We start from the raw sequence: 27414 nt of genomic DNA, 5'->3' as shown, positions 1-27414 counted from the left end.
ATAATAGAAGAAAATACAGTACAAAATACAATACTACTACTGGATCCTAATTCTGTACACAAAAACTCAAGAGATTTCAATTGTAATGCCAAAAGACAAATAATAAATATAATCAACCTTCACAACCAGCTTTGCAACATGATTAAGGAGAAAACCATACACTTACTTCTCTCCAACGTCCCCTTTGGTGGGAGCTGCGGTAACTGCCTGCCCCTTCGCCCTACTATTGGAGTACTTGATGGACTTGTCTGAACAGACCCAGTTCGAGGATGTGACCTATGAGACACATATCAAAACAAACCATAGCCATTAAATGACAAATTCATCCTTAAATACCATCAAGAACTGATAACATGACTAAGTAGGCTTTAGATCACTTGGGACCCTTGCAGTCCCATAGTGAAACTATTATCTCTTCAGAAAAAGACCTGATTAAAAAGAGAAATCTCTCTGTGAAAAAGAATAAAAGAAAGCCAAACTAAGGCTGAACATCCATAAGATGCTTCTTTGCACAGTCAAGCCAGAAAATGTACTGTGTGTATATTCACATGCATGTGGATATAATACCCACATACACATAAAATTATCCACAAGTCAAATTCAATGATCTTTACTAAGCTTGTATTTGGTTAAATTACCATTGAGTGGCAATGAGATTACAGGGATTTGTCTAAACAAAGTAATAAACTGAGAAAAGACACTGGTATTTGACTCTAACTCTCACTGGGGATTTGATGTTACTAACTTTCAGAAAACAAAAGAATGTATTCTGCAGTTCTAAAATAAGGAGAAACTTTACTGAACATCAACTAGACCAAAAGGTACGCATCTTTTTATTGCATTATATTTATTTAAGTTAAGAGTAATGTATAGAAATCTTCAAAATGTCAATCAGTAAAGTATAGCACTCAAACAGGAACAATACAGACTATGGCACAGTAAAATGTAGTCAGAGAAAATGGTGGTTAAAATGGTAATTAATAGACAAAGTTAGTACAGCCCATTTAAAGAAACTTTTTTTTTAAAAAAAAAAATAGTTTCATTTGATGTTGTTATGATGGTTGTTCCATAAGCGATGTCTGATGAACACAAAGAACTTCTCATACTGTAAGAGAAGAATATGATAGTTATGAGGTGCTTTATGTGAGAAACCATCCAGGATTCCTGATAAATGAGAAATCACAAACAAATGTAGTTAAATACTGTTAGCAAACAATTTGCAATGGCAGCCACACCATTATATCCAGGGTAGAATATAAATAGTGTGTTGGCACTGAAACGGTTAGTATCTATTGCTACTAGTGATCAGCTAAGGATGAGGCGATACCAATTAGCTACTGGGAAAATAAAATGGTGAGCTGGTAGGGCAGAAGGGGATTAGTCTGATTGATTTGTCTGTTTCACCTCGGTAAGGCAGGTGAAGGAGGGGCAGATCTTCCAGTCATTAATGAAGGCATCGACCTGATGAGGTTTGAGTCAGGACGCTCTGTGGATCGGGAGCGGGAGTTGGTCCGCTCTAGCATAGGACGTTGCTCTGTTGATCTGGATCTTTGATATGGCTGTCTATCTGCTGCTTCACAATTCCTGTAATGTTAGTCAAAAAGCAGCTCAGTTGACCTTTGACTTTTCTATTAATTATAAAATATGCTGCATGATACTGTTTTGGAGCAAACCATTTTGTTATGTACATTTTTTTTGGGGGGGGGGGGGAGGGGTAAATCTGAGTTCGCTTCTTCGTAAAATAAAGGGGTTTTATACACGTATGATTTGGCTTGCTCCATACTCTTGGTAAATGGGCTGAAATGTTTCCAATGTCTCAGTAATGACTATCCATGCAATAGTCTGTTTCCTGACAATTTCCGGGTTAAAAAAATGTTATTTTTTTAATTAATACATCAACCTTGGAGGAAAAGAACAGCTGACATAATATTAAGTCTCACTAAAGCTAAGGACTCAGTTGTGCAGTTTAATTGAGCATTTTCACTCACATGACTAGATTTTTACAGACTGCATTATCTTTAGAGGTAGTACTCTTATTCCAGATGTTATAATTACCATGTAGCACTGTTAAGTATTATTAGACTCAGGATGTCTGTCAAAATACAGGCTAGGCTACAGTGATGGATTCATATGTGGTGCTTGGACTGTAGTCGGATGAAAATCTACAACACCACAAGTACTTGCAGAGGTTCCACAAACTAGACAAAGTTTGGTTTGTAAGAAAAAAAATCTAACCTACAGCCTAAAGAACTGTGCCAAAACAGCAATGGAAAAAGTTAGCATTAGAGATGCCATGGGGAGAAATCAGACTGAGTAAAACAGAATTTCTTGATTAAGCAGTCTGGTCTTCTACTATCTTAGGCAACTAATCATGCCATTACTTTCAGAAATTAATCAAGCCCCACCTTTCTTCACAATATAATTGGTCTGTTTGCAAGGAGTAATATTTGCTAGCTATATCCTAAAATACATAAAATCAAGGTAATTTTAAAAGTAAAATCCATACCCTGATGGAGCTACTTATTAAATTCACACTCCTCCCAGCTCTCCTTGAGTAACTGAACAGCTATAGAGTACAAATGGGGAACATGTATCCTTCAGGACTTTTCCTTGAGCGAAGTCATGCATTTTAGAATTAAGTCAGTTAATACAAAGAGTGACTGGATGGTGATTAAGTGTAACAAGAAGCTGAATTTTAGGTAGTATCAAAAAAGAGAGAGACATACCACAGCCTCATTATGAAGAGTCTTATGTTATTAACAGCATTTTATTTCTAAAAACCATATTGAGACAGAGTATAGTTGTCTCTAGGGTGGCTAACTTTGCTGAATGGGTTGATAAAAGATCCATTAAAATGGATGTCTCTTCAGGCCTTGCATGAGGTAATAACTGGTCTCCTGGAGCATATGAAGGAATTGCCACAGACAGGTTCAGAATAATACCATTCACCATGAACCTACATCTATAAGCTCCTAACAAGCAAACACACCACAGTGATACACATAATGGTAATTATAAGCTGAGGCACTAAAGATTGGAGGAAAAGTACAATGAGCCTGGCACAAAACCACAACAAAATTACCTCACTTCTTCTTCTATCAGTTCTGTTTCTGAATGGGAAGCTTCATCAGCAAAAACATCCACTGTCTCGCTTCTTTTACATTGTGGATAGACAAAGAAACACAACCTTAGCTTTGATATGAATGTTGCTTATTTTAGGTAACTGTTTAAGAGAGGTTTCAGTGCTATGGGAGGTGAGAAGTTGTCAGCCATCTGCATGGTGGTTAAAAAAATGACCATGGGAATAAATTCTTAGACTATGGGAATAAGTTCCAAGAAAAAATATTCCTAAATTCAACAAAATTACAAAAGAGAATATGACCAAGGTACAGACAACCCACCCCTACCTTGTTTACCCACATATTTAGAAAATTAGTGAGCCCACAGAGACTTTCTTCTTTGGGTCTGTCACACACAGAGAGCTACAACAACCCTTCTCCTGCCAGTGAGTAGGAGGCTGCTGGAGCACACAGCAGCAGGGACTGAGCAATATGGTGAGAGGTATCATTCTGTTTTCTATTTCTCTCTCCTTCCAACAGCCAGCAAGACATACAGGAGGACAGGTGAGTAGCAACCACATGATTCTCATAAACACTTGATGAGAAGTTAAGCCTCTTTCACTTGTTACTCCTAAGGCTTCATTCTCTTTAGCTGTAGTACAAAAAGTATTTTTTAGGATGTTAGGGATCTGACCCATTGCCTGTATTAGAAGGCAGAGAAGCATTTTTACCATTAGGATCAATATTAATGGCTTAGTGGGCAGGTTTTGTATTCTGCGGATCATCATGGAGCCACCATAGCTAACCACTATGCTAACAGATAAAGGCCTCAGAAATTTCATATTCAGTAGTTAAAATAAATATTCAGTTTGCCACAATCTGCAGCTGGCATTTACTTCAAGTGGAAAAACAACCAGGAGTTCCCAGAAGTGAAGGAGAACATGGATTTTGGCAGTGAACCTTCTGCTTTTATATGAAGCGTTGGCACCACTATCATTTCGTAGACTGAAGGATTTGAGACTAAGTTGAACCCTGAGGTGAAACTGAGTTGTTACCCTCAAGCTACAGCCTACATGCTGTAAACCTCTCGGTACCCTCAGCAGCAAATGGAGAGCTATATAGGCTTTCTGACAGTCTTCCACTTGGAAGCTTCACTGTGTGGTTTTAGATCGTACACATATAAAGAACAATTCAACAGATGATTTTACTGTCTGTTCTTTGTCCTCACATATTTTTTCATCCTTTCAACAGTAAAGACATGTGCTGTATGATCCAGGTCTTCAGAAATGAACCATCCCTTTTATAGAAAATATATCACCCCAATAACCTGCTTGGGCAGTGAAGCTCCTCACCTACCACAGTATACAACTATGCATTAATATCGCAATCCAGCCATAAGTGTGGAGGGGTTGTTTTTAAAACACCTCAGTGAATTAAATACAGAAGTTCATAACTTTTCGGGTAACATTCTTGAGGGCTTATGCTCCCAAATTACCTAGATGAAAGTTTCCTCTCTTCTCATTATAATTTATATCAAATGAATTACTTATATCTAAAGAGGGAAATATAATAGTCTAACTTAAAGTATTCAACACTCATATAATATTTTAATGTATGCTAGAGCTGTTTGTCTTTGCTAACAGACTTTTCATTACAAAAAAATACAGTTAGTGAAATGTCAAATAGTGACCTCCTCCACTTAGTATTGCATATTGTAGCATCCTTCTACCTTTGTGAAGGAAAACATGCATGGTAGGTGGCCTGTTCCCCTGTCAAAGTCTACAAGACTTGTCAGCATAACTCTCACCTACACGGAGGACAGAGTACAGCAGTAAGCTTTTGCTTCTTAATCAAGCACACCTATCACTCTGAAACTGTTTGAGCTCTCTGTAAGTCACCATGCAAAAAGCTCTTTAAGTATTCACAATCTAATTTTATATTCCAAACCCATCAAAAATTAGAATTAGAATCCCATACTATTTAGGTACCACTGTATACTCTAGTAACTACAGTATCTAACCACAGGTGCTACAGCATTTTCTTTCAACTACTAATTTATCTGCATTGTTCTATATTCATATTCTGGAAATTTCAAAAGCTACCTCTTTTCCCAATGCAGAAAATAACCATTTCTAATTTTTAATTTTTCAGATTTGTTACTTTTCTTAACAAATAAGGAGAATTTTCAACAAATTAATATATTCATTGATCTAAGCTTATGTATAGAGAAAGCCTTATAAGAGATGAACATTTTTCAACAGTAAGCAATCATAACAGCTTACAACACAAATAAAAGCTATTTTTTTCCCAAAAGTAACTGAAAGCAGTTTATTTAAAAGCCCATGTTAAATTCTTTTACTGTGTGCAAGACTAAAAAAGCAAGCTATGACATCATGCCAATCACAATTTTAGTACTAGGTTGTTCTTGTAACAAAAAACTGAAGAAATAAAAATAGAATTGCTGTAGGATTACAGTACACTACAATTCAGCTCCTAATGCTTCTTCTTTCATCTAGAAACACTGAGCACAGAACAAGAAAAATACAGCGATACATTTTCTAATTATCGTAATCTCAAACTCCAGCTAATATACAATGGTAATACCTGTCAGTGTCTGTGGATGGCTGCTGGATTTCAATCCTTGGACATGTTATTCTTCTACTAGCTATAGGAACTTTGCTGTTTAGTCACAGACACAAGATCCTCTGTTAGCATAACATAGATAAGCGTGTCTACAAACAACTGAGATTTCTAGTACCAAGCAGACCTAAATTTGAGTCATATGTATTGTAATGGAAAATGGGAAAATGGGAAGGAGCAGTATACTGCCAAATATCTAAATAAACTGGTGACTGGATATCTCACCAAATCATTCATCTATACCTATAAAGAAACTTAATACAAAATTATGTGCTGCTATAGTTTCTAAAAGCCAGGAACGTAATGCTTTTAGGTACTCTTGCAAAATAAACAAAAATATGAAGCAAAGCAAGATATTTTTGCTGCAGTAATATTTTATCATGCTTTATACATATGTAGTATATATATCTATACACATACATGCACACACTCATATGATGTATTCACATGCACATTATTACACTGTGGCATATATGGTAACTACCGGTATATCTACATGACAGTCACAGGCACAACTAATCTGTTACATGCCAGTATCTGAACTACTCTTCTACTAGCTAAGTCAGCTAAGCAGACAAAGCAGAGAACTCGGCTGCAATCCCAGGCATATTGTGCTCCACACTGCTAGGCGCAGACTGCTACAGCTACAGAAACTCAGTTGCTTACAGCTTGCTTAGGTATCTGTGCATGTCATCGCAATTACTTTGGTGATTCTGCTGTAGACCTATCTAATCATGCTAACACATGATGGCATGGTACAACTATAAAAATGCTTAAAGAAAGCAGATATAGCTATATCTACAGGGATTTACTCTTTGAAATATGTTTCATCATCGATAGATTTACTGAGGAATAGAAAGCTCTGCTTTAAGTAGGGAGTTAGACCAGATAGCTTTTCAAGGTTCTTTCCAGGCCAAATTAATTTATGATTCTATGGATGCAGTCACAGAGGTTTATGCTAGTTATTGCACTCAAGTATCAATAAAACCAGTAAGTAGTGTCAATCCTGGAACAATTAAGACTGAAATGATAATCTGAAATACTTCATATCCCCTTTATCTGTAAAATCAGACTCAATTAATTTTGTGTATTTTAGAGGAATAGAAAAGCAACTTGTACATTTGAAGGGAAAATAGTAAAAATATGTAAGCAACTTCTTCGTAGAAAATCTCAACACTAAACAAAAAGAATTGGTGAATGCTTTTGAGAAAGAGGCTTCTTAACTTCCAGTTAACACCATTTGTAACTGCATTAAAATGAAAGCAAACACAGCAAATGAGCTAGCAATAATACTAATTTCACTTAACTGGTTAACTTTAACTAGTTTAAGAATAATTTTCCAGTATTTTACTAAAACATAGTTTCTCAAAAAATGAACCTTGCAGGCCACCATTTCCTTACACAGAGGTGAACCAATGAATGCAAGCAACATATATGTTGCCTTATGTCTTACCAACTTATTTAGCTTGCACTAACTTTATCATATTACATTTATTCATATTTTTATTCTGTGCCTACAATAGGAAATGTTTGGACGTATTCCTTCACTACTAATTTAAAAGTTCGAGAAACTTAGGCAGATTTTTGCTATAATGTAATATGTTAAGTGGGTTTTTTTACATTATTGTTTCTGGTACTTAAAATACACATTTTCATTTATATAGCCAGTTGCCTTTTATAGTACCTTGTATTTTGCCAACTACTTCGAATTTTCAGCATCTTTAACAAAGACCATCAATTGACACATACGAAAGAATTGCACTGCAGGAACACATATCTCTATCTTCATGAGATGACTCACTGAAGATCATGATAAAACTGATTAGCATTCAAAAGCTGGGAACACAAAATTCTCAAAGAAGAGAGCTGAAATCCTCTCCCCGCCACTCCCCAGCTCAATTTTATAACTGAATATATGACTGCAATTCTCTCCAAGATAATAATCTAAATTTTAATAAAAATATTAGAAATATTCCAAAATATGTCCTTCAGCTTTACATTATAACTTTATTACTCATTTTTTCCCGTTTCAGAACACAATATTTTACCCACTCAACTTGAATGTTGTATCATAATGTATGAGCAATGACAGGAACACTCAAGGGTTTTAATGAACATGTATTTCATGACTGAAGAGTAAGTAGTATATAAGACAATGCATAGAGAAGCTTCAGAGAGAAGCCATGAGAGAGAATCATTTCCTAGTAGGGCTTGAATGTTCAAATGCAGTTCAGCAGAGCACTCAGACTATAGACTAATCAAGTGAATGAGCTGTAGGCTTAAAATTAAGCACATACTTAAATATGCCTTTGTACAGTGCAGTACTAAATGCAAAGTTTGAAAAGTACTTGGTTCTTAGTGGGTTTTGTGGGATTTTTTTCCTCAGATCTTAAATACAACTTCAGTGGTACATGGCACACTGTATTTAGTTGGCCTCTATTTTCCAGTAGCATTTTAAAAGACCAATAATATGGCAGACATTTAATTAGTAAATTATCACAAACAGGGCTTAATACTGCAAATGCGTGTTTATCTGTCTTCTTAACTTTTGGCAACAGGCCTGTAACTCTGACCTCACTGAAGTCAACAGGAGTTCTGTCACTTGATGAGGCCAGGATTTCAATCAAATCATTCCAAGATAAGCAGTTATGTAAGACTTCATTATTTTTTAAGCTCTTAAATTATGAATGAGTGAAATAGCATACTGCTTCTGTTAAAGGCATTCTGTAAATCCATTGATCTTAACAGAATCTGATCCATTTCAGTAGTCTTCATTCTATTAAAGTACATTCTATGCTTTACAGTCTACCTAAAAGTCATATTGGTTCACAACAAATGTTCTTATCTATTATTTCTTTTTCCACAGCTTTTGGAGTGAAACTTAAATGGAGTCAGAGAGTACTAACAAATAAGTTTCTTTTTCAAGTTACAGATCTGGCAGTTTTCCCCTAATATTTACCTACGTTAGCATCTATACAGTACTAAATCTAAGACAAGTGAAGTAAACCAAACCTATTTAATGTGACTATCAAAAGCAAATACAAAAACTTTGTTTACACTAAGCACTTTCCAGCCTTCTTCAAATGCTGTCCATTTTCAGTATGCTTGTGCACTTTCCCAAGAAGAACTAATAAGTATGGCCCTTGCCGTAAACACAAATTAAGCGTATACTTCAAACGCTTAAAATTGAAGAGCCAGCAAACAGTGGCACTCTGGTTCAAAAAGCTAGGGAAGAAATATGGTCCTAAGTAAGTCTCTGTGGCTGCACTAAAGTTGAGCCAAAAGACCCTTACAAACTTCTCTCTAGAGAAGAGAGAAACTTGCATTAAAATATTGAAGGATTAATTCTGGTTTTTACAGGATTTTTTTCATTTCAGGTCAACAAAGTCACTTATGTTCTCCTTCAGTCTCTGAATTCCTTAAACAGAATTCCTGTTTTAGTCAACATATACAGCACAAATATGAATCACAATTTTATTTAAACAGCCTTAGGACTGCAGGTGAACTGTGACTAATTCCTTTTATATAAATCTCTCTCTTCTGTTTTTAATATATTATCATTTTATATGGTTTGTTATATTCAACTGAGTATAATCTAATAGCCTTCCAGTGATCTGCTTTAGGTACATAACTATTTCTCCAGGGAGATATATTGACTTGTATCACCACAAAAGAATAAATAGAAACACAAAATTCAAAGTATGGTTAATAATTAATTTGCTAATAAGTAATTAATTCAATATTCATGCACAATTTACATGTTATTAAGTATTTGTATGCACAAAGTTACAGCATTTGAGACACCAATGTCTAGCATTGTTCTGTATAATTTCACAACAATTATTTTTGAGATACATTTTGTAACTGTTAGTCTTCATCAAGGAAAAGTTCCCGGTAACTCTGTGGGGGTTTCTTTTAAGAAGTTCAGGATTTACCAGCATTTTGGACCCACACCATATGTTTGTTTGGTTTAGTCAGCCAAAATATGCCACTGGCATAATCCACCTCCTACTTACAAGATATGGAAGGGCAGAAAGAAGCAAGCTCTGTGCACATTCACAAAGTAAAAATAAAGAAGAAAAATGTTGCAAGAGCAAGAAGAGAATGAGGGAGAAGCAGTAAAGTCAAAGAACTAATTGCAAGGAAAAACTGTCCGCTCCCTTGATCAGGAGCCAACTGCAGCTGGGAGGAACAGAAGATTGTGAGGTACACAGCACTTTGCATGGGTTATGCATCAATCCCACAGGAAGATAGGTTAGACAGTTGGAACTGGGAGTATTTCTAAAAGTAAAAAGAACTAGGTCTCAAAGACACATTCCCCAACACTGTGAGTGTAGGCAGGTATTATCAGTCAAAAAGCCCTTTCTCATTAAAGCAGCCCTGAACAGTGAGAACGTGTTTTAAAAATAGTTCAAACATAATTAATGTTCTTTTTCCATTTGTAACTGAATAAAACAGCTTAATCTTGGAAAAAGACTAGCACATAAATATGACTTAGTCCTGAGTCAAGAGGGAAAGACATCAAGAAAAATATACTTATTAGGAATAATTTTGGTACAATTATCAATTAACTCTTATTACAAAGATTAGAAATACATTTTAGCTATATCTGTAACACTACACTCTTTACTTACCCATAATTTTCAGCTGAACCATTGACTACATGATCTGCCCATGAACTTGCACCATTGTACCGCCTTCACAATGCAGTTAAAATAAAGAAATGTTATAAAGAAACATAAGTATTATTACTAACACTCTAATTCATATGACATGACCACTTCTCAATAAAATGGGGAGCTTTCCAAATGTTTCCAAATCATTTTGTACATTTCCTATTTTCTCTCAGGTATGAAGAAAACCATATCTTTTTTAATTAAAACCCAACCAAATTATATTTAATTTTTCCTGATATAATTGTTATTATATTTCACTTTTATTCTTTTCAGCAGTTTAGCCACTAATTTCAGTTCCATAAAGACTAACTGATGCCTTATCTTTTCTTACACAAAAGTCTTCATGTTTTTCATGGTTATTGAGTTTGTGGAATAATTAAAAAGTAATTGTGGAGATATAACATTAAAAAAAATAACATTCTAAGCGATAGTTTTAAATACTGCTTTTAACTTCAAATATCTAACTTTTCAAGTTTATTATGTTTTCTATTTGATAGGGTGGTTGGTTTTTACAGTTATTTAAGAAGCAGAAGAAAACTCACTTCACTCAGATCAAACAATGAAAACTAATTAAATTTTATACCTGTATTATTCTTCCAGGTACTGAACACCATTTCAGCAAATCAGTTGAAGACAACATAAAACACATGTAGAAAGATTTTATCTTAAGTAGAACCATTGAGAAAAGAACTAATGGGAAAAAAAAGCCACTTTCATTTCAGAAAGCAGGGGATAAAATGTTTATGTGCCATTTCTCCAGTATATTAAGAGTATATACAAACCATCCAACATTTGGTTAAGGAGTTTCAGCTGGACCTCTGGAGTTCCATATTTTCAGGATCTTGCTTGGGTAAAGCCTTGGAACTACAGTAGTCCCACTATTCAATGATTTCCACATGACAGTGAGAAGCAAGGCAGGGATTTTCAGAAAATATCAAGGGACGACCATATTATCAACTTGAATATAAATCTTCTTTGACTGTACTGAAAATCCTAGCCAGAGTCTGCAGGATGAACTTTTTAATGGCTTGAATACACTTATCCAAGGGTTTTCATGAATCTGTTCCTGGGAATCACAGCAGGGTTTTTTGCATGACTCCATTTTTTTCCAGACTTCTCAGATTTCAGAATCAGAATTTTGCAATATGTTTACAAACTAAATAACCCCACACCTCCTGGTCATTATGTCGAGACAAGACAATATGGAGTGCAGTATATGTGAATGTCACTTAGCTGTTCTTTTTTCTTCTATACCAAATTGGATGGTATGGGGAATGGCATTTTTTTTGCATGGTTTGTAGCCAGATCAGTGACTGGATGAAAGTTACTTTACTTTAATCTAATTTAGTTTTAGATTACATTTAGATTTAGATCAATCTAAATTAGAATACAGCTGGAGAATGACAGGTATATCTTTATAGTCTCCCTGATATCCATATCCTTAAAACTGAAGCCAGACTCTCCAGTTTGCCAGTATTTTAAGTAAGATTCTTCTGTAAAAGTACTTTAGTATAGACACCATAAATACATAAGCATGGTTTTAAAATTGCAGTGCACTTTATTTTTTGTTAAATATGACTGCACTTATTCATAGCAATCAAAAAAAATATTTCTTGCTATTAGTTAGAAAATAATCCCTGCATTACCTGCTCCCTTACTGTAGACAAAAATCAGACACTGACTTAAAAATGGACAGAGAAATATAAAAGATCTAATTGTACAAAGGAAGAGGAAGATCAACTTGCTTCTCTCTTCAGATTTCTTCTTTTTAGACTTTGCCTAGCTCTTTAAACATGAAATTATGTTATTGAATACCTATTTCCAGACTGCAAAAGTTTTCATATTACATATCAGATTTTAGTTATGTTCACTCTGATATACTATATGCATATCAAGATTTAGGAATAACAATAGTACTTTCAATCCTAGCACAGCAAGCACCCAAAATCAATTTGAAGGCATTCAGTTAGTCCTTTTTTAAGCCAATATGGGCAGTAACATGACAAAAGCTGAGGACCTTCTTAAGTGACTCAGGTTATTAAAAGAATGAAATTGAGGATTCTGAATTGTCCTATAATCACTCCTAGTGACTGAAAAGCTTAGCCATTAGAAATATGCTGCAGTTAAGTGGGGAAAAAACTTTCAGTTGTATCTAGCTCCTCTGTACTATTCAGTTTTCCTCCCACATCTAATGAATAAAAAAAATTTCAAGTTAAGAATTATGTTTTAAAAAAATCCAAAGTCAAGTTAATGGAGGGTTAAAGGAAAATGAAGTACTTAAAACTATGGAGATTAGTTGTTCTGTATTTAGAGAAATACTGCATAAAGTGCACTGTTAATTTAAATCTCATTGGTCTAGGCGAATTAGAAATTTTAGACTACACTTCAGGAAAAATGTATTACTTAACTTTATCTATTTTTATTATATAGATTAAAGTACCTTTCAGGAGTATAGGTTGTGTCGTCATAATATGAATTAGGCACTCTTCTCTCCTGCCTAGTCCTCCTGAATATGGAATAAACAGCACAGATATTTCAGACATTTTAAAGGGTGCTTCTTTCATGACGTTTTCCCTCACTTTATTATTAAGGTAGTGATGAACATAGAGCACATTTATCTACAGTTCAGTGGTATATTCTGAATCTATTTTTTCATATATCTGTCATTTTAAACTTCTACCTTCAAATTATATTCAGAAATAATTAACAACATATTAAGCACGCTTGATCAATGCATACATATTTCATAGGAGTGAAAAGTTACATCAATAGAAAAACAGTATTGGAGCAGCTAAGAAATTTCACCAAAAATAGGATATGGATGTTAGAAATTTTCTGACTGGTAAAACAAAAGTCAGAAAAAAAAAATGGAAGCCAAATTTTGTTTCCTTAAGTGAAGCAACAGAAATTCTGCCTGAAATAAACCTCATATCCTGCACAAAATGTGCACAAACCAGCTTTCATTGACTTCCAAACACTACCCTCAAAGGGTAAGTGAAAAAAATGAAAATACCATGTTGTGTGGTGTTCTCAGTGACTAAGCTGAGCTCTGAGATAGGTAAGTTGAGAAAGAATTTCATACAGTGAGGTTTTCAGCAGATTTTTATTTGGGAGGAACTGCTAATATTTTAATTTTAAGAACAATTGGGATACTAATCTTGAGAACATTACTCTGTCATTGAGATCATGTGTATGACAGCCAATTTAAAATGGGTGACTGTTAAATTATGAACTAGCCTGTATAACTCTACAGGATTGTGAATTGGAGGATATAAATAGAGGCATCAGCAAAGCTCTACATGTCCAGCCATGTTGACTTACATATGTTCAATCTGAGTAGCTGCAGCAGTGTGAACTGACTGATACCAGCTAGTGTTGCCATGCTATCACATCAAAGAGTCAAGGAAAATTGGAGTGGGGTACTGAGCAGCAGGGTGTTCTTGAGAAAGCCCTGGGTCCAAAGGGCACTGAAGTCACTGAAGCTGCACATGTGCCTATTGACTTTCTCAGGCATATGCTGGAGTAAGTATCTTGTCAATGCTGCCTCCGTTTCTTTTGGGAGGGAAACAGTTGGACTACTTCAAAAGGAGGGAACTATCATGGAGACAAAATGACGAGTGCCGTAGCCTAAGAACAAACTCAGAAATTAAGGGTTTTGATAATGTAAATGTGTCCTAGAACTAATGAACTAAAGATTATCAAATCTGATAAACGGTAACTGAAACAAACTTCAGCAGAGAAAAGATGAAAGAGAACCAAGTAGTCACTCTGTGGGGAAAAAACATACTAGAAGAGACCACAAGACTTAATGGGCTGGCAGTGAATGACGACAAGATAAGCAATGAAAGGAACCATGAATAACAAAAAAGCAAGTAATTTTGACTAGTGTATCTGTGTGACATATTTGCCTGCAGGACACCAACGCTGGTGGATTCACGGCGACATAGGATACAAAACTCTCTGTCCCAGATGAGACACTATTCCCTGAATGCTGGACTGTGCAGAACAATGTTTGCTATTTTGATGAACAGTGGAAAGTGGAAAGTTATTTCACATGCTTGATAAAGTGAAAGTATAAGACAGGAAGAAAGGTTGTTTCTTGGTATCAACATGACATTGATTAAGCAGATGGAACTAAGACGACAGGACTAACACCTTAACCTACAAAAATAATGTAATTTAAAGTAAGCATTAAAGGGGCAAAAAGTGTAAAGATAAATGAGGAAATACTGTTTAAAAAGTAATTTTTCATATATTTCCAATAAATAAAATAAGGAAGAGGAAGTTACTTAGTGGTTTTCAATGGATAATGCGGAAATGAATAAAGATTATGCTTTAAAAGGTATCCTTAAATACCTAAAGAACTGCTGTCAGAATATGGAAAGACAAAACGGATGAAAAACTAGGAAAAATTATAGTGGCTATGAGGTACTCAGAGTAGTTTCTATCTGGTAAGATGGCTCAAGTAACTTGAACACTAACATTACCCACAGCCAGCCTGGATTCAAGAAGACCAGGATCGGTTCCTAGGCACAAGGAATCTCAAGGTACTCTTCTAACAGTGAGCTAGAGATACTCCACTTAGTTTCAGATTTTCCTTTCTGACCCCAGGAGGAATTAACTTTAATAGCCTTCTCTTCAATAAAGCTCTGGAGGAGATTTACTCCATCTCACTGCTTAAATCCCAGCTTTTTCATCTTTATGCAGTACTATCACTTTTGCCCCTTATTTTCATTGATTTTACTTTCTTTTTAGGAAATTAATTTCTGTAGAAAGATTAAGATTTGCAAGTCAAGATCCTCAAGCTAAGACAATTTGATAATAGCTCCAACTTTCAGCAGTATCTTAACAGTCACAGGTACAACCAGCAATCTGAAACAGATTCAGATATACTAATGCAAATGTGAGTATATAACTAAGGGAAAAACCAGTACATAAAAACTAACTATTGAAACAGCATATGTACGAGCACATTTCATCACATACGTTCAGAAAACAAACCAAAAATCCTTCTCCTTATTAAAGTTTCTACATGCAGACTGTACTATTTACAAACAGGTTTCATGTAAAACAGCATCATTTCAAAACAAATGTCTAACTGAGTTCTAAAGGTTATAATGTCCATTATACTATAGCTTTGGAGAATTTTTAAAAAGCAATATTTGTTTGGAAGGAATACTTCTATGATATCATAAAATTTTCAGATTCTATTTTGTTTCTGCATCCAAAAGTAGTTTTACACTTACTAAAAATATGGTTATATATGATCTGAGTCCAGAGCAAACCTTAATAAACTTCTCAGAGGAACTCATATCCAGAGGGCAGCCATGAAGTTAATATACCGAGTTCTTTAGTTTCTGCTGTGGAAAATTTTACATGGCCCCTCTTGTAAAGCAATACCCATATCAACCATGATATCTGCTATTTGAGATCTGAAGCCACCACTTCCTTTTTATTGGTTCACAGTTTATCAGATTTATAGCCTTATTTCCATTCACACACAACCATGTAGACTTTTTCCTGTTTTGCAATATTTCTCAAAATATCCTAATCACAGTACTACACCAGCATGTCTTATTACATCTCTTAGAAGCCACTGTATTTCAAATATAATTATTTCATAGGCATTATTATGGGCTTAACTTCTCTCTGCCATGTATTTCATATATAAATAGGAACTCTGATGTTCTGTAATCACACACAGGTATTGTGAATGTATACAAGTACTCATAAATTACACAATAAGCACTATACAAATATCTACAACATAAGCTTATACTTTTACTTTTCATTCTATTTTTCAGTTAAGCAAAGTATGAGATTTCAGGAAGACTTGATTTCTATGTACTTTGAAGTAGATAGATAGAGTTTTCCTTATTATTTCACGGAGAATAATAAGTACTATAAGCACTTTGGAAAATTCCAGCAAAAATAAGGGTTATACAAAGACATTTACATATAATATCCATATAACCTAATTTATGAAACTGACTTCTATAAAGCTATTCATCTTCTCTTGGGATTTACCCATAGTCCTGAGTAGTCAGTTTTAGTTGCATACATGCTCACAGAGTATTATAATACATCTTCATTGTATGTGTTCATCACTTAAAACATACATCACATTCTCATTTTGGAAACTAAACACAGTACCGTCAAAGTATAAGTGGCAGAGCTAATGATATGCTCCACATCAATTATACCTCTCAAGATCATAGTAAGCACCCTCAGAATAGGTACGGCACATCTTACGGGAGCGAAGTAATCTGATTGCATCTTCACAAAATAGAGGATATATTGTGTGATCCTGGCTGCCAAAACATAAAGGGTGAACACAATGAAAAGCAACACAAAGATGAAATGAGGACAAAACAACATGAAAAGCAAGCAATGTCAGCAACAGAACAAAACACTGGAACAAAACTCAGCTGGAACTTTGGTGAATTTTGCAAAACTACTTTTAAAAATTGAGGTATATTGGCCTGCAGCTGAGACTATGAGAAAGGTATCACTCCAGTTTTATCTGTCGTAACCTTTAACACTGCTATATATGTATGACATTCTGTATATGAAAATCACAGTATTAGCAGGTATTTATGTTTGTTGATTTAAATAATTTTCTTTATTGATTTTTTAAAAGACATTAGAATGATGTAAATATAGCATCACCTTCATGGACCACCAATTATATACTATTGGCACTGAAAAAATGCTTGAAAAGTGAAACACTTGAAGACTTACCCAGTGTTTATCTACACACTATTAAGAAAACTAATGCTGATATTAACTCAACACTCCTGAGTTTTCTACCACTATACACAGACTAATGAAAACAGAAGTCGACATGTAGGTACATAGCAGTACATGCATTATCCACACAGAGTCACACAGGGGAAAACATATACCTGGCATCTCTGTAACGGTGATCTGTGGACTGGGTATACCGGGAACGAGGTAAAGTAACATAATGACTGAGTAGTAGATGGCAGAAAGAAAAAATACAATTATGAGACAATAAGATGGAGAAGGAATGATACACATCACACAACAGAAGACACAAAAATCTGAGAATACAGAAGCTACAAAAGCATTGTGTAGAGCACTGAAATTATTAACAGAATTAGAAATCTGATATACAGTTCTGAAGGTAAAATTATCTAGATGATTCACACATTTATTCTGACAAGCCAGTGGGAGTCTACAGATCAAGTGGATAGCTAAAATTTGGGCTTTTCTACATTATTTCAGTTAGGAGGAAAAAAATGTATAAAAGTCTGTCTGAAAGCAATCTCAAGAAGTCAGATTGCCTGTTCCCTTGCTTGAAGGCAGTGATAACTTCAGTATGAATAATATCTTTGGCAGAGGTTTACCTAGTCTGTTCAAAAGGCTGCTACTATTGGGAAATCTGTCCCCACATAGCTAGCTCCAGAACTTTCCCATTTCTGAGCATAAGTTTTCCTAATATTTATCCTATTGTGATAAAAGGTGAATTTAGATGAAAGCCTTGTTATTATTTAAATAATTAATGAAGAGATATAATATCTGTAACAGAATATGCCAAAAAAGTGCATGCATTTCAAAATAATAAAACCAAGATATTTATTGTTTCTTTGTATTTTGAAAATGTCAAAATTAATATATTTTAAATATAATTGTTACAGCACTAGATATTTTCCAATTATCAAAACCAGAAGAATGTTATTTCTCTTTTAGTATAAATATATGCACACACTACAGGCAAAATGGTTTTGAAAATAATATTTCTCTTCCAATTTACAAGTTATTATTAGAATGCAAAGGAATCCCTGGTTTACAACTCCTCTGAAGTTGGGGAACCTTGAAGGAATGTCTAATCACACAAGTCCATGCTGGAAGTGTAAACTGGCTTCACAAGAAACATGGAAAACTTCATGTTTATCCTCCACTTTTATTTCTCATATCTTAATTTGCTTATAATTAATGATTTTCTAGTAATCAAACACATTGTTACAGGTAGCTATATTACCTACATTTATTATCTTTACCTCTTTTGCATGTGGATAAAATGTATTATCAGCCACATGTAAATATTCTTTATAAGCATATTAGGTTAACTATATAGAGTACAAGAGATCTTTGTGCTCACTTTTTGCCGAATAAATGCAAAAGCATAGTCATCACTAAAAAGCTTCTAACTCAAAGTCCCTGACTATGCAATTTAAACTTTGAGTTTGTTACAAGAATGAGGAGCCGTACACAACTCAGCAGGGCCCAATTTGACATGGTACGCTGAAAATTTGAAGACGAGATCCTAAGAAGGGCTGACAATTAAGAAAATAATCATAGACCTACACTGCAGGCTACAAAAGGTATTAGGGTTCTTCAACTAATGCACAGACCTGAGTACCAAAAGCACTCTAACCATCACAGCCTGGCAGTCAGCATGCTGCCAAGAAGCATTAAAAAATAATTCCATCATGTTCTTAATATTTGCTTTAGAATATATGCACACCCACAGGAAGAACAATCAAATAAAAATGTAGGAGTCTACCCCACAGTGATGATGGCAAACAACTGCATACCAGCTTATTCTCACCACTATGTGGTGACATTCCCAGGCTATATCCACATGAATACACCCTTAAATGATTTAGATGCAACCCTGCAATTAACATCACAAAACTCTTGCAAATATTATATTAGTATTAATAAGCAATTAAGTGTTTCCAGCTGGTAGATGACATTTTAATGATAACAATTCACTTTCACTTCCCCTTTTATCTCTCCAGTGAATTGTTGACAAGTTTTCTTGATAGTCTTTCAAAAATATAAGACATCAATAAATATAATATATTCAACCAGTTTTTAAAGAGCAAAGCTTTAAACAAAACTAGGACTTCAAGCACAACATGTGTTACAGAACTTGAATTTCAGGGAAATGCAATTGCAAGCAGCTTAACTTACTATCCATAAGAAGGAATACCCCAGACTGTTCCCTTCACTTACTTGTATGTGAATGAAACACCATCAGTTAATATTCTGGTTAGGATTTGAGCCCTAACAACTTTTCAAATCCCCACTAAACTATTTTAAGTGCCCAACCTCTGGTATCAAGTTTTGTCCTAATACTTCTAGAAACTCAGAGCTCTAGTGTTTTTGCCAAGTTCTGAGACTTTTGCTTGCGAATGTATGGCAGGCAGTTCAACATTTTTTCTTCTTCTTTTTCTTTTTTTTTTTTTTTTAAATTCAGGAATTCAGAATCAGAGTAAGCTGGCATTTAGATACAACCACATATACAGTTTGATATGTAATAACTTTTAACAAGTTTGAAATATGCTTCCTCTTCATCCAGAACTCTGCTTGTCTATATAGAGAAGCAAGGTAAGCTTTAGCTTATGCTTGACCTGATTGTCTGGCATTACTAGCTATTCATACTTTTCCCTATTCTTTAGAGCCCATGTTATCCATGCTATCTAACTCATAATAGATAATAACTCAGTATAAAATGTTCTTACAAGTGCAACATAAAAAATGAGATTGTCTGAATTCATTAAGAAAAATCAGTTCTATACAAGAATTAACACAGTAACTTACTAGAGTACAAGGCATTCATCATAAATCAAGAATACATACCTAATGATGTTTGTACATTTTCATAATATCTCTAACTATGTAACAATAATAAATATAGACATATTATTCATGTAAGCATGTGTCTTTCTTTGTCTGGAAATGGTTTCTGTTGAAGTACAGTAATATTTTCCATCAAATGTGCATGGTTAGTAAAAAAGAAAGGAAAGGTGCATGCCATGTCTGTATGGCAGAGAGAATTACCAACATTGCATAGGTCAAAATATGATAGTATGCACATTAGGAGGCAGCATATTTTTCTGTGTTTTATGTATATCAACATTTAAGCAAAAGGCTTAAATGTCATCTATCTTCTGAGCATCCAGTCAATACTCCACTATTTGCTTCTTTATTATTAATACTTCATGTATTAATCTTAAAATCAATTCTTTATGTTTTTTATAAATGTGTTAACAACATAACACCAGAAATGCCTATCACATACCTAATTATTACTGTCCAAAACTGAAACAGATGCAATTTTCCTTTGGCTAATAGCCAGTCTAAAACACTTAAAATCACAATGTAAGTAAATTATAATGTAGTAAAATCATTAAGCTTTGCATTGCCTAAGTGCAAAAGAACTCCAGAAATGTTCCAGATCTGCATCTAAAACAAACATTTCTTTTGAGTTCTTCATGAAGATCATGATCTCATATGCATATGTAGATGGGAATGGTTGGAAGACCATGGAGACATAGAAAAGGTTTAGATATAGCAGATTTTTAAAAAGATAAAAGAACTCCAAGATACTTTTTTTTGTGTAACCTTCATTTAGACTTCTAGCCTTTTACCACACGTTCCTTACTTGCTACATTATAGTAGTTGATGGCAAGAAATATATCAAAAAATGGTATGGCAAAATGAAAATATTATTCTGCATCCTCACATATTTCTGAAACATTACACATTTTGTTACAGGTAGCATATATAGAAAATTTGCAGCAGCAACTCAGTTCACTTATATTAAAACAATGAAGTTAGTCTGATAAGACAGCATTATAGGTTTTGCAATACATGATTAATGTACACACACACACACACACCCCCCGCATCAGGTGAAAACAGATTTCCACTATTCTGACAAGAAGATTCCAGGCATATAGGCAAAGATGTTAACTTTCCTTTTTTAAAGCAAACAAAGAATTATGATTTAAAATTTTCTGATGTCACTCACCTATTTTTCCATTTCCTTACACCTTCATAAAAATTCAGCTAACCATGAGGGTAACAAGACAGAGATCAGTGATTCAGTGACCAATTAGATTGCCTAATTGGAAGTACTTAGTATCCTGGAACAGGCTTGACATAGCAGAACGGTCTCAGAAGCACACTTGAAAACACACACACACATACACAGAGTACCTCACTTGAACCATCCATGGCATACCTTTCTGTTCTTCCTACTGTGCAAGAGGAGTTTAACCTGGTCTTTACTGCTTGGGATATTTTATTCAATAGTAAAGACGAGGCATTAGAAGATAATCTATTCCTTTCAATTTTCATTCTCTGTGACCAGGTCCCACAATTTGATTAACATTCCAGCTTCCCTATTAGAGTGAGAAGTTGACCCCCAAGTATTTCTGTGGAAAAGATAAAGTACTGGAGTACTATTACATCCTGACAATCTTGTGCTTATTGGAATACCCATAAATAATTCTGACTGCAAAACAATACTTTCTGTTCCACTGTTAGACCTACATAAATCAAACTCAGTTGACACAAGAAACTTCTATCACCCTATTACTGTTTATCTATTCTGATAGTCAGGTTTTTCCAGTGTATTATCTGATTGTAATTTAATTAATACATTGTATCATTGGCAACACTACTATCCTCCATTTTTAGTAACACTCTCTTACACTTTTTCAAGTGAAATAGCAAATTAAATGTATGATGACTATGAAATTATTAAGACTGCTAAAAAACAAATCTAATTTTTTATTGGTGTGAATATGTCTTTAACTAAATACTCCCAAACTTTTCAGGTTACAATTTTCTGAAAATCTAGCAACGTGAAAAAAATAGGAATTAGCTTAATCAGACTGCAGAGTAAGAAACAGGTGGTTCTTTGGGTCGATTAGCAGAAATTCAGGGGGAAAAGACCCACTGAAAGTGGTAGAAAGCAAAAGAGAGAGGGCTGGCATATGAAATTTAGGGTAAGTACTGTGGGAAGGAATGAAGCAAAAAACTGGGCCTGGGATCAAGTTAGGACTGCAACATAAAGCTCAGAGTTGCTCAAGGGAAGAGGAGGCTGGAATTAATAAAGTGATGTGGCTTCAGGGAAAAGGTGGGCTTATACTTCCTGTTAGAAGCTTACTCATTCCAGTGATTTTAAGCAACTACTACAACTAGTTACTTTTTCCAAACAAGTGAGGCCAGTGATATGGTTCTTAAAGTTTAGATTCTCATCTGAACAAAGCAGGAGTTAATGTGCTCTGTGGCAGAATGTTTTCCGTGTTGCTTCATAAACACCTGGGAAATCACACCTAAAAACTACATAAACAAAATGTGAAGTCAAGCTCTCAAGCTTTAGAAAATGGCAAATGACGTTCAAGAATAAAGCATTGGTCATATAATTTCCCCTGCTACATTTCATAGAAAAGATTAACAGAATGTTTTTATTTAATAGTGTAGTGTTTTTTTTAAAGGAGAGAACTCATTTTGTTTATGTTTAAACATCAACAGGTTTTCCACCAATAATGGTATGGATGCTTTTTGTCACATTAAGTGTATAGAAATTCCTGCTTATGTCCTAGGATAGATGACATCCTAGAAATATTCCAATTGATTGCAATTGACAGCTTGAAGACTTTAGCTGTGAGACAACAGCACTTATCAGCAGAGAATTTGTGAACTGACACAAATTCAATCAAGATGACTTTCAACAAGAAAATCAGTATCACATTATCACAGTGCTCCCCATAATGTATTTGAAGTTTCTGCTCCAAAGGGCATAATACTGAAGTCTTTTATCAGAACTGCAAAATTTTTCACATGGGCATTTTGTATGTGCATTTTATTCTGAGGATTGTATCTATGACTTTTTGTTGTTGTTTGTTTTTTAATTCAGCTCAGAAATTCTGAATCATGAATCCTTACAGATGTAGCTACATTTGCGACTGCACTTCTCTTGCCGCCTTCCTACCCCATCCCTCTGTTGGAAGTTATGATCTTTCAGCAGATGCATGGAGGCACCAGGTGGGTGGTGCAGATAATTGTCCAATTTAACAGTAATTTCACTGTGAAGTAATGTGCCCACTGTAAATAACAGCAGCTAAAGAGCAAACACTCTCTTTCTGCCATCCTTACTGCAAGGCTAAAACATGGCAGTGCATGCGGACTGCAATCCCTTCAGCAGTTAAATCCATTAGGGCTCATGAGTGACAGCCCCGGGAGAGGAAACTATTTAGCAACTTTATAAGTAACTGCAAACAGAATCTGTTGATGGAAAGTGTAGGACAGTCTTACTTATCTTACTATTGTACCAGTAGGAGTTCCTACTGGTACAATCTCTAGTATGTTTTTACTTGCAATTGTAGGCGTAAATATAAAAAAAAATTAGGAAGTGCAATGTGCTATTAATGCACATGGTAAAATTTTGAAAGGAGAAAAAGAACTTAAAGAAATGCTGCAATTATTGAGATTTAAGTTGATGCACACATTTTATAACATAGCTATAAGCAAATTTTCAGCAATGCGTTTCTTTTACTTTACTGGGTATTTGAAGAAGCAAAGAAACAATGACATTGCATATCCACATATGGGTATGTACCCATATGACACACAACCAAAAATTGAAAATATTATCCCAGATTTTCCACATAAAGCATCAGGCATCCTTTATACTCTACAATATCTTTGTATCTGTAATACACACTTAAACAATTGTACTGTAAAATATTAACTAAATAATAAATGACAACTTAATTACATATTATTCAGCTGTGTATTTAATAAAGAATGTGAAAAGAGAATTATCTGTTAAGCTTTCTGATTTTACAATGGTGTCATGTCTCAAAAAACTCTTTTCCTAGTTTGACCTAATCTGGCACCTAGCTATTAACAATGCTGGATTAGGAGCCTGCTACTTATAGATAAAGCAACTGCCAGTATAAAATTACTTTTGGAAATGTAGAATTTATATTGCTCTTGGCCACATTTAATTTTGTGTTAAATAATGGAAGTAGCAAATTAAATGACATCTTGTCTAACATGCAGCAGACTCATGATAGTGAATTATTTTGGTCTTCACTGGTTTGATTACAGTAACCAGAATTTTTGGCAGGTATTTTGGCATTTACTTTAAGGCATGTTTAAAAAAAGTCTTTCAATGGCACGAAACAAAGTGTTCACCAGAAAGTCTGTATTTAAATGTGCTAATGAAATCACCTCAGTAGTAGTGGTGTGATAATCATGCTAGTCCCGGCATACCAAAATACCATCTCTGAAGTGATTTAAAGATAATGGAGAACACTTCTTTAAATAATCATAGCTGTGACTACCCCATTACTTTAACACAGCAGATAATATCTTTTGTTCTTTAAAATGGAAACTGCAATAGTCCTGATGAAGGGATAGCTGAGTCAAAATTTTTGGTTTCTCTCTTGTATTCTTGTAAGTGCCTTGTAGAAAAATATTTATACTTTAGGAGTTTTCTCATACATTCCAGCTGCAAGACTATTTGAGTTAGGCATTCTCTGAATCCTCTGGCCTACTATATCTACACTAAATTCAGCATTAGCAATTTCATGCCTCAGGGAGAGCACCTCTAGGATAAAGAATATAGTTAGTTGCTAAATAGTATCTAAGCTGGTTAGAGCTGTGGGCCTGAGTACAATTTCCTTACACCATCTTGGTGTTTGCTGTTAACTGCTGATATATCTTTCAGAAAGTAATACATGGATTAGTTCTAGCTGATGTCTTATTTTTGGAACTATGCTAAGTTTCTCACATTGTTCCTTTAGTTCACCTAATTATAATGATAGCTTAAATATAAAACTCTGAGGTCAAATCTGGCTGTTTCCAACATTTTCTCTGTAGTTGGATTAGTTTCAGTTTCTGAAGTGAGGTAAAAGTCTGCTTTAGGGAGTTTATTAGAACATGTCAAACTGAAGTTTACAAGGTTATCACATTACAGATAAAAGATCTCATGGAACTTGGGGCTGCATTAGGTCATAAGCATTCATATTTCTTTCCCTTACAAATTTAGGCTATTTCATAAAAGAGTGTGGGTACTTGCAAAAAAACTCCTTGCGTTTTGACAAAAATGTACTAGTACATCTATATTAAATGTATAGTTAACAAATTAACTTGATTTCCCACTTTGTTACCAGTATACACAGTACAATTCTGATATCTTTGATAATACAGCAACAGATACGAATTTTAACTGTAACTTTACCTGGTGAACAAAAATCACTATATGATTTGATAGCAACATCTGGCAGATTTAAAGGCTGGGTGTTTGAAATTAAAGCTATCTCAAATTAAATTTAAAAAATCATGTCTTTCAGCTTTTTTAAAAAAAATTGATTTTCATTTCTAGCTATACATTCAGTTTTGAAGGAATGTTTAAATTGCCATTAGACTTGAGGTCATTAGACATTTTTGTATGTGGTTTCATCTAACTCCTTAATGCCATATATCTTAGAGAACTTTACACTGAATTATCTAGAAAAAGAAGGAAAGAATTGTCTTATGTCCTCAGTCATATTTTGACTTAGCAACTGAGCATGTCTACAAGAATGTACTTTTTCAAAGTCCCTTTTTTGCAAGTAGCTCCATGGGATAAATGGACCATGGAAACAACAAACCATCAGAGCTGTGGGAAAGCAAAGTGTCATTTTTTTTTCCAGAGGTAAGTGTGGAACAAAAAAAGTATGACAAGTACAAAGATTATAAACCTATACAAAGGTTCAGTTTTTCCACTTCTCCAAACTGCCTGCAGTTCCAGCAGTTTTCAGAATCAATACAACGGAAGAGTTACTTTAGGGGTTTGTGTACCCACCATCGTTTTTTATTATGTAACACAGACAGTATAACAAATACTCACTAACAAAATTTGAAGTCTAATAATCTCTCCATTCATAAGACCACTGTCAAACTAACAAGGAATATAAAACATGATAAACGTTTGGGAATAGCCTTTTTCTATTCTCTTAAGTGTTGCCTAAAACCACTATGCTTCAGAGACTGTATGTTGCAATAGAGGCATAACTAGTCAACAATCTGATTACACAGGCAACCACTCACCATGCACAAACAACAGAACTTGTGTGTTTTGGAACATACAGGTGACATAAACCTGTGTTCAGAGATTCAGAGCACACCTAACAATCAAATACCTATTCATCTAGAATGGTCGTGTGAAAATTCAATAATCGCATCACCAACAACTTTCTGACTTTTTTTTTCTGACATAGTCTGAAAAAAACAATTTTCTGTCTCTAAGCCAAGCCAGTCCAGTACAGATTAATTGATTGAAGTGATGGGGAAAGATTGTGGTGCTGTACTTCAAGCCACCTTTCACTGCTATTCATTTATCTGCGAGGCAGCAAGTAAACTTGCACAGTGAACAAACCCAGGAGCATTCTATTAGGTATATACAGGCTCTAAGGACAAGATTAGATCCTATTTCAAGGATGACTGGTCTAAAAAATCAGCATAATATTATCCCAAAAGCATTCCGTTCTTTTAAGGAAACAGCTCAGAATCCTTAAGTTACTGCCTTCTGTATGAAGATAGCCTCATGAGCCAACTAGATAGCATTCTTCTTTTCTATAACTTAAATAGAAATATTAAATAGTTTAATGCAAAAAAAGAGTTAACCTATTATCTATTATACTTGTAATGAATACAGATGAATACAGTTAACATTCTGGATGATAAATACTTGATTGCTTTTCACTATCTTAAGTTTTTTGCCCTTTTGACTTTTTTTGGTCAAATTCAATTACAAATCACTTGAATAGATATGCACTTTTTTTTTTTTTTGGTACTCTTTTTTCTAACTTACCTAATTAGGAACAAAAATTGTAAATTTTTTTTCTGAAAAATTTTGTCTTACATTCCTTACAATCATTGACCATCACATTAGTGTTCTTTTAAGACATATTCACCTTTTCTGTTCAATATTGCTAACAAAAAGCCACTGATTTCTCAAATTCTTTGTATTACAGTTAGCAACACCAATTATGTGCTTTGATGTCACCTGAGGAATAACCTGTAATAATCACCTGTAAAAGTATTAACTTCAAACACTAGTCAAATAGCACTCAATAAGATTACAAAATATATCTGTATTACTTCTTGCTATATACGATTATGAAATGGGACAATATCTAACAACTATGCCTCTGATTATAATGTGCAGGTTTTCAATTTGGTGTAAAAGAAGCTGGAAGATGTTCAAAATTAAAGGTAAAAAA

At 34.4% G+C, this 27414-nt stretch overlaps 1 protein-coding gene across 49 annotated transcripts in view; it reads right to left on the bottom strand.

The window, feature by feature from the left end:
* Positions 1-27414, bottom strand: part of RIMS2 (regulating synaptic membrane exocytosis 2) — a 489705-nt gene that overhangs the window by 139830 nt on the left and 322461 nt on the right. For 34 of the 49 annotated variants that reach the window (XM_049817916.1, XM_049817521.1, XM_049817538.1 and 31 more), the window contains 8 exons: positions 17281-17346; positions 16579-16686; positions 12816-12881; positions 10334-10396; positions 5664-5738; positions 3083-3154; positions 1405-1584; positions 167-276 (listed from right to left, as the gene is read on the bottom strand). In XM_049817916.1, the coding sequence (XP_049673873.1) occupies positions 167-276; positions 1405-1584; positions 3083-3154; positions 5664-5738; positions 10334-10396; positions 12816-12881; positions 16579-16686; positions 17281-17346 (740 nt within the window). Of the gene's footprint in view, positions 1-166; positions 277-1404; positions 1585-3082; positions 3155-5663; positions 5739-10333; positions 10397-12815; positions 12882-16578; positions 16687-17280; positions 17347-27414 lie in introns of those variants that run through there. The other 15 variants (XM_049817812.1, XM_049817923.1, XM_049817879.1 and 12 more) reach the window with 9 other exon arrangements.

Source organism: Accipiter gentilis, chromosome 2 (genome assembly GCF_929443795.1).
Source record: "Accipiter gentilis chromosome 2, bAccGen1.1, whole genome shotgun sequence".
Lineage (NCBI taxonomy): Eukaryota > Metazoa > Chordata > Aves > Accipitriformes > Accipitridae > Astur > Astur gentilis.
The sequence above is the reverse complement of the archived record's forward strand: the minus strand, read 5'-3'. Positions and strand labels throughout refer to the sequence as shown.